General features: G+C 37.9%; 1 protein-coding gene across 1 annotated transcript in view; it reads left to right on the forward strand.

Moving 5' to 3' along the window:
- Positions 1-18,297, forward strand: part of DNAH8 (dynein axonemal heavy chain 8) — a 313,022-nt gene that overhangs the window by 25,593 nt on the left and 269,132 nt on the right. Inside the window, exons 7-9 of the mRNA XM_039467518.2 lie at positions 2,288-2,464; positions 8,184-8,297; positions 15,592-15,699. Coding sequence (XP_039323452.2) covers positions 2,288-2,464; positions 8,184-8,297; positions 15,592-15,699 — 399 coding nt within the window. The remainder of the gene's footprint in view (positions 1-2,287; positions 2,465-8,183; positions 8,298-15,591; positions 15,700-18,297) is intronic.

The raw sequence follows: 18,297 nt of genomic DNA on the forward strand, positions 1-18,297 counted from the left end.
ACCACTTTACTCCTGCAAGAATGGCCATAATAAAAATATAATAGATGTTTGGCGTAGATGTGGCAAAAAGGGAGCCCTTTTACACTGCTGGTGGGAATATCAACTAGTACAACCACTGTGGAAAACAGTATGGAGATTAGTTAAAGAACTAAAAGTAGAACTACCATTTGATCCAGCAATCCCACTACTTGGTATCTACTCAGAGGAAAAGAAGTCATTCATTTGAAAAAGATACTGGCACACACATGTTTATAGCAGCATAACTCGCAATTGCAAAAATATGGAACTATCCCAGAAGCCCATCAATCAACAAGTGGATAAAGAAACTGTGGTATACCATGGAATACTACTCAGCTATAAAAAGGAACAAAATAATGGCATTCATAGTAACCTGGATGGCATTGGTGACCATTATTCTAAGTGAAGTAACTCAGGAATGGAAAACCAGACATTGTATATTCTCACTCATAAGTGGAAGCTAAGCTATGAGGATGCAAAGGCGTAAGAATGATACAGTAAGCTTTGGGGACTCTGAGGGTTGGTAAGTTGGGAAGGGTGGGAGTGGGTGAAGGATTAAAGGATAAAATTGGGCACAGTGTATACTGCTTGTGTGGTGGGTGCACCAAAATCTCAGAAATCACCACTAAAGAACTTATTCATGCAACCAAACACCACTTGTTCCCCAAAAATCTATGAAAATAAAAATAGATAAATAAATAAATAAGTCATTTGTAGTCAGGAAAAAAAAAAGAGAAAGAGCTTCATAAACCATGGTTAAAATTAAAAGTATTTCATGGATTTAAGATAGAACCTTCAGGGTTTAAAAAAATTCATTGTGTATTTAACTGCAATTGTAGTCTTAAAAATTCCATCATGATTTAAATTATGAGGAGTTATAAATGTAACTGTACATAAGCATTTTTGTATATTAAAAAGTACGGAAAATAACACTCATCCATGTAACTACCACTGAGGTGAAACAGAATTTCACTGAATGTGTACATTAATTTAAAGAAAACTGCCATCTTTATATTATTGAATTTTCCATCCATGAACATGATATACCTCCCCATTTAGTAGGTCTTTTGTGTGTGTAAAATAAGTTTTAAAATTCTCCCCAAAAAGGTCTTGTGCATCTTTCATTAGATTAATTTCTAGTTATCTTATTACTGTTTTTCTTCGCTATTGCAAATCGTATCTTTTTGAAAATTACATTTTCAGATTGCAAAGTAGCTTGTAAAGAAGTGATACTAATTTTTATGTATAGATCTAGCAACTTTACTAAATTGTTCACGTTTATTAATTGTAAAAAGTTTGTCTTTAGTCTTTTTTTCTTAAGAGACAGGGTCTCATTCTGTCACTCAGGCTGTAGTGAAGTGGCATGTTCATAGCTCACTGCAGTCTCCAACTTCTAGGCTTAAGTGATCCTCCCACCTCAGCCTCCTGAGTAGCTGGGACTACAGGCACGTGCCACCACACCCAACTAATTTAAAAATTAGTTTAGTTTCTGTAGAGAAGAGGTCTTGCTTTGTTGCCCAGGCTGGTCTTGAACTCCTGGGCTCAAGTGATCCTCCACCTCAGTCTTCCAAAGTGCTGGGATTACAGGTGCGAGCCACTGTGCCTGGCCTTAGATATGCTTGAATTTAAAAAATGTAGGAAACGATGTTATCTGTGATTATGCCATTTTTGCTTTTTTTAAAATTTCCAATTCTTATACCTTCTGTTTCTTTAGTTATCTTGTTCTGAAACTTCTATTACCAGGTAGAATAGAAGTAGGTGGTGATTGTGGCAAATTTGTCATGTCCTTGGTTTGAAATATCACCTTTGGCCAGGTATGGTGACTCATGCTTGTAATCCCAACACTTTGGGAAGCAGAGGCAGGAGGATTGCTTGAGCCCAGGAGGTTGAGGCTTCAGTGCACTGAGGTTGTGCCACTGCACTTCAGCGTAGGCAACAGAGGGAGACTCTGTCTCAAAAAAAAAAACCCCAAAATCCAAAAAACAAAAAACTACTCCACCACAAAAAACCCAAAATAAATCAGGTAAACTGTCACCCTAAGTATTATGTTTGCTGGAGAATCTTGGTAGATAGTATTTATCTAGTTGAAGAAGTTTTCCCCTGGTCTTCATTTACTAAGGATTTTTAAACATTATTTGGTGTTGAACATTATTTATACTTTCAGCAGCCTTTGAAAACAGGCAATCAGATTTTAACAAAGAAGAATGTAACATTTCTATATTTTATATATATATATATATATATATATATATTTATTTATTTATTGCAGGTACTTATTGAGAGTGAGCAGATGAGAAAAGAAGCTGATGATTCAGGTCCACTCACTGAATTGGAACACTGGAAACGCATGTCAGCCAAGTTCAACTATATCATTGAACAGATTAAAGGGCCAAGTTGTAAGGCTGTCATAAATGTGCTAAATGTTGCACACTCCAAACTTCTAAAGGTAAAAGGCCTTTTATTTAAAGTTTGGTATACTTCAGAAAATTATCCTTCTTGAACTACTTCTTAGCGTAATATACTGGAATCATGTTTAGAAGTGTTAACCTTTGAGTAAGGCTTTTACATATATCACAATTATTTCCAGAATAAGAAATGAAGATTTATTTCTCAGTATTTCACAGACCAATTTTGACCATACTACTATGGGGTGATTTCTAGGAAAGTGTTCATCTTTTATTTTTAAATTGTTTTTGAAATTATAAATCAATGAAGAAATCAATATAGGCTCATTGAGGTAAACAACTGCATATAGAGTCAAAAGTAAAATACATCTCATCCCTACAATTCTGCCTCCTTTCCTAGAGGTCATCTTTATTTACAGTATGGCTTGATTCTAGACCCTCCCCTCCCCTCCCCTCCCCTCCCCTCCCCTCCCCTCCCTTCCCTCCCCTCCCCTCCCCTCCCCTCCCCTTCCCTTCCCTTCTTCCTTCCTTTCCCCTCCCCTCCTGAGCATCTCTGCACATTTTCACTATATGTGAAAAGAATGCAAGGTCCATACTGCCCTTTACCCAAATATCTCTCAGAGTTGTGTTTTCAGTGAGTAACCTTGAGGGGTCAGTTAATGTGTCCCCCAGACAAAGAGCAGACTTACCACTTACTGTGTCACCCAGACAAAGAGCAGACTTACCACTTACTGTAGAAAGGATAAATTCCCTTAAACTCAGTGTTCCTCACCCGTAACACAACCTATTGCAGGTGTAAGCAATGGTTTGTGGATATTTAGGGTCATGGGGGAACAAATGCAACATAATGCTCATGCTACTTGCTGTGATACAATTAAATCCTTGTCTCTCACCCCAAATCTCATGTTTTCTCCCATCATCCATAAAACAGCAAAAGGATAATGCATTAACTTCTAAGCAGGGTAAAATCCAGACCCTATAAGGACCTTGACAATTACAGTGCAAACTTTTTCCTAGTCTGCGGCTTACATTTTTTAAAACTTGAAAACTTGAAATCATTTTAGACTTATAGAAGAGTCAACCAGTATAGTACAGAAAGTTCCTGCCTGTTCTTCATCTAGCTTCTCTTAATGTTAGCATGTTAAAACTATTGTACAATGATTAAAATGAAGGGGTAACATTGGTACAATACTATTAATGATGCTACACACAATTTATATTTTGCCAGGTTTTTAAAAAAATTTATTTAATAGAGACGAGGTTTCACCATGTTGGCCAGGCTGGTTTCAAACTCCTGACCTCAAGTGATCTGCCCGCCTTGGCCTCCCAAAGTGCTGGGATTACAGGCCTGAGCCACTACGCCCAGCCTCCACTTGTATATTCTGATCTGTTGTGGGATCCAATCCGGGATTCTATGTTTCATTTGATTGTCATGTGTCTTTAGTCTCCTCCAATATAACAGTTCCTTCGTCTATACTTGTAATTCAAGACCTTGATACTTTTGAATAGTAATGGTCAGTTATTTAGAAGAATGTCTTCAATTTGAGTTTGTCTGATGGTTTCTCGTGAATACATTGAGGTTATGTATCTTTGGTCAGAACGCTAGAGTTGATGTGCTCTTCCTAGTGTGACTTATCGGGGGTGCATTATACTAATGTTCCTTGTTACTGTTGACCTAAAATGGATAATTTAGTTAGGATGGGATTTGTTAGGTCTCTGTACTGTACACATATTGCATTTTGTGGAAGGCAACTTTAAACTACATGAGTAACTTTCATAGGTGAATCTTCACTGTGGCAATTATTACTGTGGTATGCTAATGGTGCTTTTCTAGTTTCCTTATTCCTTCCACATTTATGAATCAGAATTCTTATGTAAGAAAAAGTTGTCTCTTCTCTCATTTTAGTTATGTATTTGATCATTTATTTACATTAATATAGCCTCATAGGTATTTATTTCACAGTTTGGGTTATAGCTGAATATTATCACTATTTAATTTGTTGCTCAAATTGTTTCCTCTTTGGCCACCAGGAAATCTTTCAGGTTGGCTCCTATTTCCTTCTGATCCCCCTACTCTGTTTGGAGCACTTATTTACTCTCTACCACTAGATAAATGCTCAAGACTCGTTTTGCATTTGTCCTGCCCAAGTCCTGGGATCAATACTTCTCCAAGGAGCCTAGGTTTATTTTTCGGAGAGTAGTATTTAGAAACCAAATCTGGATGCTAGATGTGCTTATTTACTGCTTGTATTTTAATTTTTTAAAATGGAATCATTTATAATTAATTTTTTCTTTTTTCTTTTTTTTTTTTTTGAGACGGAGTTTCGCTTTTGTTACCCAGGCTGGAGTGCAATGGCACGATCTCGGCTCACTGCAACCTCCGCCTCCTGGGTTCAGGCAATTCTCCTGCCTCAGCCTCCTGAGTAGCTGGGATTACAGGCATGTGCCAACATGCCCAGCTAATTGTTTGTATTTTTAGTAGAGACGGGGTTTCACCATGTTGACCAGGATGGTCTCGATCTCTTGACCTCGTGATCCACCCGCCTCGGCCTCCCAAAGTGCTGGGATTACAGGCTTGAGCCACCGCACCTGGCCTATAATTAATTTTTTATATTTAGATGAATTACGCTTTTTTCAGTCTTTTATGACTTTTGTCCTTCATGTATAGTTTAAAAAGACCCTTTTAAGAAGAATAAATCAAGGTTAACCTAAATTTAAAATAGAGTTACTTTTTTCTTCTATTTCTAGGATTTTATTTCTTTGTACTTTATTCCTCAGTTAACTTGGAATTTATTTGTGTAAATCATATCAGATTTAATAATAATGATGATAATGGCAGCTAACATTTATTGTGTGCTTACTATGTGCCAAGGATTATGTTTAGTATCTTACCTATAACATTTAATTTAATCCTCACATCAGCTGGATCAAATGGATCTTATTATTCTCTTCCCCATTTTGTATATAGAACAGTGGGAGATTAAGTTTCTTGTTCAAGGTTACAGAGTTAGTAAGAGGGGAAGCAGGATATCAGGTCATGGTCTTACCTCTTTTTCCCAAATGGCTGGCTAATTTTCCCAGCACTGTCATTTTCTTTTAATCATAATTAATTTTTTTTTTTTTTTTTTGAGACGGAGTTTCGCTCTTGTTACCCAGGCTGGAGTGCAATGGTGCAATCTCGGCTCACTGCAACCTCTGCCTCCTGGGTTCAGGCAATTCTTCTGCCTTGGCCTCCTGAGTAACTGAGATTACAGGCATGCGCCACCATGCCCAGCTAATTTTTTGTATTTTTAGTAGAGACGGGGTTTCACCATATTGACCAGGATGGTCTCGATCTCTTGACCTCGTGATCCACCCACCTCGGCCTCCCAAAGTGCTAGGATTACAGGCTTGAGCCACCGCGCCTGGCCAATCATAATTAATTTTTATACATCTACTCTTTGTTCTTCTTTTCCAGATTTGTCTTAACAATTCATGTATTTTCATCCTTTCGTATATATTTTCAAATAAACTTAGAGAACTTTTTTCCCCAAAATACCAAATTTTGATACTTAGTTTTATATATTTTTGAAATGTATATAAATGGAATAGTATCATATATTCTGTAACCAACTTTTACTCAACGTTATTTGTGAGAATTCATCATGTTAATGTATGCATTATTATTCATTTGCTACCTTTGTTTTTACTTTTGTATCATATTCTGTGGCATGAATGCACCACAATTTTTAAATCTATTATCCCAGAATGGACATTTGGATTGTTTCTAGTTTGGGGTTATTGCAAGCGACGATTCAGTGAATATTCTTGTTCATGTCTCTTGGTGTACATGTGTGAGAATTTCTCTAAGGCATTTGCCTAGGAGAGAATTTATGAATTTGTGGATCAAAGGTGATATACAATTTAAACTCTTGGAGAGAGGTCTTTAATGATCTGCCATAGTGACCTTCAGACTTTTTTTTGTGTTAAAAATACTAATCTGTAGTCTTTAGAAAAGATGCAAAGCAAATGTGGTAGCAAATCTATGAATGAGGATGGAGGGAAGGAAATATATTGGATGATAACGTAAAGATCCAAGAAGATCTTCAGTGTAAGAGTCGGGGTGCCATACTGATAGCCCAACCTCTTTGTTGGATGGGTTTGTAGACAAACTGTTTGGCTCCCATTATTTTTTTAAATGGTTTTGTTCAGAGCATGTTATTTCTGTGTTTGCCAGTAGACTTCTCCATTCCATGTTCTCTTAATCTCTGACCAAGTCTCAAGCAGGCACTTGATTTTATTATCCCTCATAAGTAAGAGTGGTCAGTTAATAATAAGATAACATTTATTAAGAATAGGTTAAAAATCCTGAAAGAATTTGAAGGAGAAAAATTGATCAAGTAAAGTTTGGATAACTTAACCGTTTTAGTTGAATCATTTGGTCGAATGATAATACTAATGCGAGTCAACTTGATCCTAGGCTGCTTTATGAGAGGTATAATTTTCAGAAAAAAAGGAAGGCGATGTGTTTTGCCTCTTCTCAGCATTGGTCAGATCACTCTGAAGGCTTCCTTTCATTTCTGAGGTACATGTGTTTAGAGTGATGTTGTGTATCCAGAGTAGAAAGGCCAAGAAGTTGAAGCTATTAAGACCATGTCCTTGGAACCAACCCAAATACTCATCAATGATAGACTGGATAAAGAAAACGTGGTACATATACACCATGCAGTACTATGCAGCTGTAAAAAGGAATGAGATCATGTCCTTTGCAGGGACATGTATGAAGCTGGAAGCCATCATTCTCAGCAAACTAACGCAGGAACAGAAAGCCAAACTCTGCATGTTCTCACTCACAAGTGGGAATTGAACAATGAGAACATATGGACACAGGGAGAGGAACAGCACATGCTGGAGCCTCTCGGGAGGTGGTGTGAGGGAGGGAGTGCATTAGGACAAATGGCTAATACATGCAGGGCTTAACACTTAGATGATGAGTTGATAGGGGCAACAAACCACCATGGCATGTGTATACCTACATAACAAACCTACCCGTTCTGCACTTGTATTCTGGAACTTAGAGTTAAAAAAAAAAAAAAGACATCTTATTAAATGACTAAAGGCACACAGAGTGTTCATCTTCGAATAAAAGCGTTAGTAATTTTTGAATTGAGGAAGCAGGAAAAAAAAAAGACTTAGTGATGATATGGTAAATGTCTTCAAATAGTTGAAAGGATGCTGTGTGTTTGCTGAGGTTCCATTAGGCAAAACTATATTAAGTGAGCAGAGATTACAGGAAGATAGATTTTTCTTCTCAATATAAGGAAGATCTTTCTCATAATCAGTTATCTAAGCAGGCAATATTTGATGATCACTTACAAGAAAGTGTTGATTTCAGATTGACTTCACTTTGCTAGTAGGGTTTTTTTTTTTTTTTTAAATAATGTTCTATCTTAATAACTTGACCCATTCTTGAAGACCCAGAGTAATATAATGTCACAAATAATTAACCTGGAAAAGTCATTCCTGGTAGAAGCAAGTGTAGTTCAAGCCTACAGACAGGATTTTAATTACAAACATAATAAGTCTTCAGTTTTAGTAAATCATTTAAGGTACTTGCAATAACTTTGTCTTAAATATTATAAGAAAAATATATATTAATTAAACTTAAATATCTACTATTTTAGTATATGTATGATTAGGGAAGACTGAATTTTTTGAGTAAACTTTAGCACACTGATATAGTTGTATGTTTCATAGAATTCTTATACATTTTTTTCTTAGAATTGGCGTGATTTGGATGCAAGAATCACTGATACAGCAAATGAATCAAAAGATAATGTCAGATATTTATACACTTTGGAAAAAGTATGTCAGCCTCTCTATAACCATGACCTAGTAAGTATGCTTTAAAGTACAGTTTTAAACTGAGTGCAGTGGCTTGCACCTGTAATTCTAGCTACTCAGAAGGCTGAGGTGGAAGGATTGCTTGAGCCCAGGAGCACAAGGCTGCAGTGAGCTGTGCCACTGCATTCCAGCCTGGGTGACAGAGCAAGACCCCATCTCTAAAAAAAAAAAAAAAAAAGAACAATTCAAGAAATTGACTCATATAATTAATGCATTAAAAACCTTTAATATGTGTATATTCGGGAAAACATCCTGCCAAAAGTTACTTAAAATATATATTTTCCTATTATATATGTATTAAGAATGATAAACTATATTTAATATTTTAACCCATGTTTAAATATGTAGCATATTATTAGTATGCCTTCATTTGTGAATTAAGCAAGACAAATATTAATATATTATTTATCCTTTGCTGCCTAACAAATTAACCCAGGAGTGAGTGGCTTAAAAACAATGAGTATTCACATGGTTAGGAAGAATCAATATCATGAAAATGGCCATACTGCCCAAAGTAATTTATAGATTCAACACTATCCCCATCAAGCTACCATTGACCTTCTTCACAGAACTGGAAAAAAACACCTTAAACTTCATATGGAACCGAATAGAGAGCCTGCATAGCCAAGACAGTCCTAAGCTAAAAGAACAAAGCTGGAGGCATCACGCTACCTGACTTCAAACTATACCACAAGGCTACAGTAATCAAAACAGCATTGTACTGTTACCAAAACAGAGATATAGACCAATGGAACACAACAGAGGCCTTGGAAATAATGCCACACATCTGCAACCATCTGATCTTTGACAAACCTGACAAAAATAAACAATAGGGAAGGATTCCCTGTTGAATAAGTAGTGCCATGAAAACTGGCTGGCTATGTGCAGAAAGCTGAAACTGAACCCCTTCCTTATACCTGATACAAAAATTAACTCCTGATGGATTAAAAATTTAAACAAAAGACCTAACACCATAAAAACCCTAGAAGAAAACCTAGGCAATACCATTCAGGGCATAGGCATAGGCAAGGACGTCATGACTGAAACACCAAAAACAACAGCAACAAAAGCCAAAATAGACAAATGGGATCTAATTAAACTTAAGAGTTTCTGCACAGCAAAAGAAATGATCATTAGAGTGAACTGGCAACCAATAGGATGGAAAAAATTTTTTGCAAGCTATCCAGATGACAAAGGGCTAATATCCAGAATCTACAAAGAACTAAAACAGGTTTACAAGAAAAAAAAAAAACTCCATCAAAAAGTGGGCAAAGGGTCGGGCACGGTGGCTCAAGCCTGTAATCCCAGCACTTTGGGAGGCCGAGGCGGGTGGATCACGAGGTTGAGAGATCGAGACCATCCTGGTCAACATGGTGAAACCCCGTCTCTACTAAAAGTGCAAAAAATGAGCTGGGCATGGTGGCACGTGCCTGTAATCCCAGCTACTCAGGAGGCTGAGGCAGGAGAATTGCCTGAGCCCAGGAGGCGGAGGTTGCGGTGAGCCAAGATCGCGCCATTGCACTCCAGCCTGGGTAACAAGAGCGAAACTCCGTCTCAAAAAAAAAAAAAAAAAAAAAAGTGGGCAAAGGATATGAACAGGCACTTTTCAAAAGAAGACATTTATGCAGCCAACACACATATGAAAAAATGTTCATCATTACTGGTCATTAGAGAAATGCAAATCAAAACGACATTGAGATACCATCTCATGCCAGTTAGAATGGTGATCATCAAAAAATCAGGAGACAACAGATGCTGGAGAGGAAGTGGAGAAATCGGAATGCTTTTACTGTTGGTGAGAGCATAAATTTGTGCAACCATTGTGAAAGACAGTGTGGTGATTCCTCAAGGACCTAGAAATAGAAATTCCATTTGACCCAGCAATCCGATTACTGGGTATATACCTGAAGGATTATAAATTGTTCTATTATAAAGACACATGCACATGTATGTTAACTGTGGCACTGTTTACAATAGCAAAGACTTGGAAACAACCCAAATGCCCATCAAGGATAGACTGGATAAAGAAAGTGTAGCACACATACACCATGGAATGCTATTTAGCCATAAAAAAGGATGAGCTTGTGTCCTTTGCAGGGACATGGATGAATCTGGAAACCATCATTATCAGCAAACTGACAAAAGAGCAGAAAACCAAACACCTCATGTTCTCACTCATAAGTGGGTGTTGAACAATGAGAACACATGGACACAGGGAGGGGAACATCACACTCTGGGCTCTGTTGTGGAGTGAAGGGCTAGGGGAGGGATAACTTGGTGGAGAGACGGGGAGGGATAATATTAGGAGAAATACCTAATGTTGGTGGATGCAGCAAACCAACATGGCATGGTAAACCTATGTAACAATTCTGCAAGATCTGCACATGTACCCCAGAACTTACAGTATATATAAACAAACAAACAAACAATGAGCATTCATTATGTCAGAGTTTCTGTGGCTCAGGAATCTGGGCAAGGCATAGCTAAGTGCTTCTGTTTCAAGGTCTCTCATGAGGTTGTCCACAGGCTAAGTGGGGCTGTGGTCTCTTCTGAAGTGGGGGAGGCTGACTGGGGAGAGTCCTTTTCTTAGCTCGCTCATGTGGTTATTGGCAGGCCCCAGTCTCTAGCCACGTGGGCCTCTCCTCCTGGCAACTTGCTTCCCTTGGGGTGAGTGATCCAAGAGTGAGCAAGAGAGTGAGAGAACACCCAAGTTGGAAGTCATCTTCTTTTTGTAACCTAATCCCTGAAGTGACAGCCCATTATTTTTATTGTATTCTACTGGCTAGAAGCAAGTGGGTCTGGTTCATTCTGGGCAGGTAGGGGAGTATACAAGGATGTGAGTACCATGTGGGTGAGCATCACTGGGACCATCTTCGGGGCTGTCTATTCCCAGTTTACAGATTAGGAAGCCAAAACTCATCATGGTGTAGTGACTTTGCCAGCATCACTCAGCTAATCAGGGATGCAGGACAGAACCAATCTTCTAATTTCTAGCCTACTCTTCTCATTATATTTCCATAGAGATCCTTTAAAGAACATGTTAGCACTACCATTTGCTTTTATTTTTTAAAAGTTTATATTAACATCAAATTAATAATCTGGTATTTCATAATATTTCATATAAAATATGAAAATTAAGGACTATCCTTTATTTAATAGAAGGAGAAATCAAGGAAGCTAGTACCTGTTGAGAACTTAGGGCGCTATTTCCGCATTTTGTCTGGGTGTTACTTCTTTTGTAAACCACTTATAGGCAGGAGGGCTGCCCAGACAGCTGCATTTTAAAAGATGTTTCCAGGCTTTAGCATCCTTGACCTTTTGTTATAGGCATTGTGGTACATGCTTTACATATGATTTCATTCTGTATACACATTGATCCGCATTTCAAAGATTAGGAAACTGAGTTTGAGCATTTTTACAATGATCCGTGGTGGGACCAAATTTGAATCTAGCTCTCTCTAGCATTATGGGCTGTATTATTTTTCCACTTACCACGTTGCTTCTTCAAGGTATTCTTTAAGTTAAAATGCTTCTCCCCGCCAACCCTGGTACGGAGTCTCTCTCTCACCCAGGCTGGAGGGCAGTGGCGTGATATCCACTCACTGCAAGCTTCGCCTCCTGGGTTCAAGCAATTCTCCTGACTCAGCCTCCTGAGTAGCTGGAATTACAAGTGTGTGCTACCTCGCCTGGCAAATTTTTGTATTTTTAGTAGAGACGAGGTTTCACCATGTTGGCCAGGCTGGTCTCAAACTGCTGACCTCAAGTGATCCGCCTGCCTCAGCCTCCCAAAGTGCTGGGATTACAGGCATGAACGACCATGCTTGGCCCAAGGCTTTCAAATTAAAATTTGTGCCTGATATCTTTGCTCAGTGTTCTGTGTTCTAATTTTTGAGGAGGTAGTCAAATCTTCCATACAGGTGGAAGCACTGGCCACATAGTTTTGTTGACCACCCTTCTTGGGTCAGTGCAGGTTTCTTTCTAGAGGCAGGGAGTGGGAAAGCGATTATGGCTGTATCACTTAGACGTGGAGAACAGGAGGTGTAGAGGCAGTTCATAAACATGCCAAGGGAGCATTGGTAGTCAAGAAGTTTAATCTGGAAGGGGAGGGAAAATGTTGGTTGAGAGTGTTGGACAAGGGCATTTCTTACTGCCATGAGTAATCCACCATCCATCAGGGAGTACCATGAGAGGGGACAGGAAGACTTTAGAAGCAAGAGTCTTTTAATCGATGCCACAAAGAGATGTTGGATTTTATTTAAAACTTATCTGTGTTAGTTGCAAAGAGTTATGGCTTCTAAAAAAAAATCACAGCTTTATTTTAGATTCGGGGGTACATGTACAGGTTTGTTACATGGGTATATGACATGATGCTGAGGTTTGGAGTATGGATCCTGTCACCCAGGTGGTGAGTCCAGTACACAATAGGAAGTTTTTCAGCTCACACCTCTTTCCCTTCCTCCTCACCAAGAATTATGACTTTCTTCAACTTCATTCTTCTCACATTTACCCCTACTACTAGTAGCTGGAGTTCTGTTGGGAACCTTTGTAAAATTTGTTTAATATAAGAACATTTATATCATTTTTTAGGTATTTCTGTGCACATGACCCCAAGTAAAGAAAATCTAAGTGTATGGTGTTGGAGAAATAGGGCCATTGCTTGGCTTACTTGGTAGCTCAGTGGCTTAATTCCCCAACTTTACAATATGAGCAATTAAAATTGCTATCCAAGAAAAGTTAAAATTATTACATGTCACAAGCATTTGGGTTGCTCACAGATTTTAAGATGCAAATATGAAATACATATAATACCTAAAGCCTACTCCCAGGCTACCAAAAGTAGCTCTTGATGTGAAAAATAATAGATGAAGTGAATACAGCACAATATTCACATTTGTCAAATCTAGTGATGAGAGTAGTTGGTCATTAAATTATTCACTGTACTTTTCTATATATTTAAAGCTTTTTATCATAATAAGTAAACTGGAAAGAAAGATAGAATATTGCTATCAAGACTCCAAATTTTAAGGAATAGTGATTTCAACTTCTTGAGTCAAAAGACTTGTTTTAATTCATATAATTTAAAAATCATTTAGTTCTGAGGTTTTCTACATCCTAGTAATTTTTAAAAACTTTGTTCAATTACTCTAACCATGGATGTGCCTTATTATTGTTATTTTGTTGTTGTTGAGCTTTTTATATTCTCTTTGTGTAGGAAGGTTTCAAGAATTACCTTTTGAAATGACAGAAGTGCTAATAGTATCGAGTCATATAATTGCTTCCCACTCATACACCCACTATATTTGTACTTTCAAAAATTCCTTTTTTCCTCCTCATTTCTTTATTCTGGTTAAAAGTGACTAGCAATTGTTTAGTTTATAACTGTCATTTGGGTAGGAAAAGTGCAGGGGATTTGTGCTTTCATTTCTGACTCTTAAGTTTATGTAAGTTTCATTTTTAAAAAAATCACCCTGGTATTGTGCTTTAGGCATAGCTTACTATTAGATATAGATAGACAAGAACAGTGCACTCAAGGAGATACTATTGTAAATAATGATGTTTAAAGTTCAGATGAAGGACATTTTTTTGAAGGACCCATTTGATGCTATCCCTGAACCCTCTTTATTGGAGTTAAGTGGTACTTTGTAGACATGACTTAGCACGGGTGAAAGGGACTCCTTCTAGGCATATTTTTATTAGGATCTTTTTGATCTACAGATACCATATATAATATAAATTCTGACATACAACATTAACTATAAAGTAATAATGTTAATTTCCATAAGCCACATAAAATTGATTTAATTATTCCATAATTACACCCCACACCTAGGACATATCATACACTAATCAGTAGTTGTTTTTCTTAGCTGTATTTCTTCCATCACCATTAAAAAGACGTTTTATATATTTTATCTTGTCCTATCAATTAAAAGGAAAGTTCCTTGAAGACAAGGATGCCATTGGCTTTATCTGTTCTTTCATAGTGATTTGCATTATGGTTACAAGCAGGGTCTCAGAATCTCTGCTACATAACTTATAGCTGTTGGGTCTTAGGCAAGGGACTTAACTTCTCTACCTCTCTGTTTTCTCATTGGCAAAATGGGAATAATGATAATGCTTTATTTTACAGATCCTAAGACATTTTTTCACATTTTAATATCTCTGAACTCAGGACATACTTTAGTCAGTCAGGTTTAATGAATCATTGTGGATGTGACTTGATATTACCTTAAATTATTAGTTCTCTCCTAGAGGGTGTTTTTGATGACTTGTTTGTTTTGTTTTTGATTTTGGTATCATTCATGAATTCAGACTGCAGTTGAGTACCTGTGCATACATTCTCAAAGAAGTTTGGTTTTCTTTGTTCTTCTACTAGCATGTAAATTTTATTTCTCTCTTTTTCTCCAAGGTTGGTTTATTTCATGTTTACCTTAACAGGGAGGGCCCACTGGTGGCCTACTATTATGGAGGAGTGACATTCCTCACCTTGGGTGTCTTTTTTCTTCCTCAACAGCACAGGAAACAATGGTGCAGTCTTACAATCAGTGATGTTTTATATCTGTTGTAATTAAACCTACCTTGAATGGTTGTTGTCAGCATATGTTAGGATAATATGCTAATGCGTTTAGCCTAAAGCCTGGAATATAGTAAGCATTCAGTTTACGTTAGTGATTGTTTTATATCCTTGTTGTAATTGTTCTGCTTTTTTATTTGTCCTACTTGTTTTTACTTGTTTGTGATTATCTTTTCCGCTCTGCTGTGAGCTACTCAGGGGAATAGGTTTGGATTTCTTCCAACATCTTCAGAACCTACTGGCACTTAGTAGGATTGCTAAAAGGTGAACTGAATTGCATAAAGGAAAATGAATGCTAGTCTGATTTCTGTTTTAGCTCGTCTTCTGACCATAAGTAAGTCAATTTACCCCTCAAGGTATCAGTTTCCTTATCTTTAAAAAAGAGCAGAAAAAACTATTAACCTTAAAATCGCTCTCACCTCTAAAATTTAATTTTTAGATAAACTTTTAAGTTCAGATTTACAGAAAAGTTGCAATGATAGTGCAGAATTCTTTTCACCCAGTTTCTCCTGTTAACATCTTGTATTATCTTTGATTGTCAAAACTAATGTCCTATTTTCTGTTCCAGGGTCTAGTCTATAATACTGCATTTAGTAAAATTTGACTTTAAGATAAAAATGCTCTACTATTTTGTGTACATTTAGAGTTGTGAGTACTATAGACTATTGGTTATTAAACCTATAAGCATCACTTAATTTGTTTCAATGTTAGGTTTCCATGGCACATGGGATACAAAATTTGATTAACGCCATCAGAATGATTCACGGTGTGTCAAAGTATTATAATACCTCAGAGAGAATGACCTCATTGTTTATTAAGGTAAGTTTCTATGGGAGGAAATTACATGTCATCCTGTGAAAAAGTTAAGACTTTCCTTCTGAGCTCTAGGAAGGGAATTGGGAAGTCTGAGTACCTCTTAGAGTTTTAATACTTCCAGTGGGCAAGAAGAGAAAGGTGTTGATTGGACTCAGTTGTACTTATTGAAGGGAGTGACTGGTACTTTTCTATTTATCATATGTAAGGCCCAATACTTAAAGAAAATGTGCCTGATGGTTTTCTAATTTATTAATTTCAAATAGTTTGATTCTATCCAAGAGATAGGAGTGTGTCTACTATTAACAATGCTTCTTTAGTGGTTCCCATCAGCACTATAGTTGGTGTAAACTCTTCCTTTGTAGCACCACATGGCTAATTCTTTAAAATAATTTGGAGATTTACTCAAGCAACACATGAGGCCAGGCATGGTGGCTCAGGCTCTAATCCCAGCGCTTTGGGAGGCCGAGGTGGGAGAATCGCTGGAGCTCACGAGTTTAAGACCAGCCTGGGTAACATAGTGAGACCCTGGCTCTATAAATTTTTTTTTAAAAGTTAGCTGGGCATGGTGGTATGTGCCTGTAGTTCCAGCTATTCCAGAGTCTGAGGCAGGAGGATCCCTTGAGCCTGGGAGTTCAAGAATGCGGGGAGCTGTGATCACACCATGGCATTTCAGTCTGGTAAGAGATTAAGACCCTGTCTAAACTCACACACACACACACACCCACACCCACACCCACATGAACAGAATTTATTTGTGAATTATTCAAGCATAACTGAATATCTGAAGTCACAGTCACATTTTAACTTTTTAAATAAAGCAAAGTGTATGTTTGATCACTGTGTCCTAAATAAGACAAGACTCTCAGAATCCTTCCTCTTTACCTGACTCTCTCATTCTTGCCATATATGTCCCATATTGAGATCAGTTTCAGTTCTGATGAAGATTCTTTGCGTGGCTTCTGAATCTTCTGGTAGGCCCATTTGTTCATTTTCTAGTAAAATCTAGTTTGAGCAAAGAACCCTGCTAAGCCAGTTGAGCAAGAACCCCCCTTTCTCGATATCTGATGACTCTAGATATCTTATCAGGTTTTTAGCCCCATCAATCCCCCAGCTGTTGTCTGATCACTTTGGCCTATCTTCAGCAAGAATCCTGTAGGTCAATTTAGCCAAAACTCCCCTTACCTCTGATGTTTCCTCTTAATAATTTTCCACCCACTGATCCCCGTCCTGCCCCTTGGCTATACATTCCTACTTGCCCATGCTGTGTTCACAGTTGAGCCCCATCTCTCTTTCCTGCTGCAAGATTCCGTTGCAGTGATCCCTACACCTATCACAATGGTCCTGAATAAAGTACCTTGCTGTGCAAGTATCACTGAATAATTTTTTCTTTAACAGTTCCATATTATTGTTAATATTTTTTCAACATTGTGAGTCAACAAGTATTCAGACTAAAATCCAAATATTGCTAGTTAATTTATCACCACTGTTTTGTAATTCCCACATCTTTCTCTTTCTTAGATTCATTATTTCTTTTGATGAAAAAAATTCTTTCAGGGAGGGTTTCAGGCTGGTGAACTTCCTGAATTTCTACATGTCTGAAAATCATTTTCGTTTTGTCTGATCACTCAAATGCTAGTATGAGTTGGATTTTAAATTCACCATCATTTTCTCCTGGGATGTTGAAGATATTGCTCAATCATTGTCTAGTATTCAATATTGTTGTTGAGAAGCTTGGTGCTAATCTGATTCTTGTTTCCTTTGTGGGTAGCTGGTTTTATTCTCCCAGGAAGTTTTTAGGATTTTTTTTTTAAAATCTTTGAATTTCTAAATCTCAACCTTTTTTTTTCTTTTTAACATTTATCTTGTTCTACACTTGCTTAGTTGTCCCAATCCAAAGAATTTCCTTTCTCTTTATTCGTAGGAAACATTCCTCTTTTGCCTTGGATTATTCTTTTTTTTTTTTGAGACGGAGTTTTGCTCTTGTTACCCAGGCTGGAGTGCAATGGCGCGATCTTGGCTCACCGCAACCTCCGCCTCCTGGGTTCAGGCAATTCTCCTGCCTCAGCCTCCTGAGTAGCTGGGATTACAGGCACGCACCACCTTGCCCAGCTAATTTTTTGTATTTTTAGTAGAGACGGCGTTTCACCATGTTGACCAGGATGGTCTCGATCTCTTGACCTCATGATCCACCCGCCTCGGCCTCCCAGAGTGCTGGGATTACAGGCGTGAGCCACCGCGCCTGGCCTGCCTTGGATTATTCTTAGCTCACTGATATGGTTTGGGTATTTTTCCCTTCCAAATCTCATGTTGAAATGTGATACTCAGTGTTGGAGGTGGGGGCTGGCAGGAAGTGTCTGGGTCATGGGGGTGGATCCCTCATGAATGGTTTGGTGCCCTCCTTGTGGTAATGAGTTCATGTGACAGCTGATTGTTTAAAAGATCCTGGCACCTCTCTTTTGCTTGCTTTCATAGGCGTTCCCACTTTGCCTTCAACCATGACTGTAAGCTTCCTGGGGCTGTCATCAGAAGCAGATGCTGGCTCTATGCTTCCTGTACAGCCTACAGGGCTGTGAGCCAAATAAACCTCTTTTCTTTATAAAT

Source organism: Saimiri boliviensis, chromosome 4 (assembly GCF_048565385.1).
Source record: "Saimiri boliviensis isolate mSaiBol1 chromosome 4, mSaiBol1.pri, whole genome shotgun sequence".
Taxonomy (NCBI): domain Eukaryota; kingdom Metazoa; phylum Chordata; class Mammalia; order Primates; family Cebidae; genus Saimiri; species Saimiri boliviensis.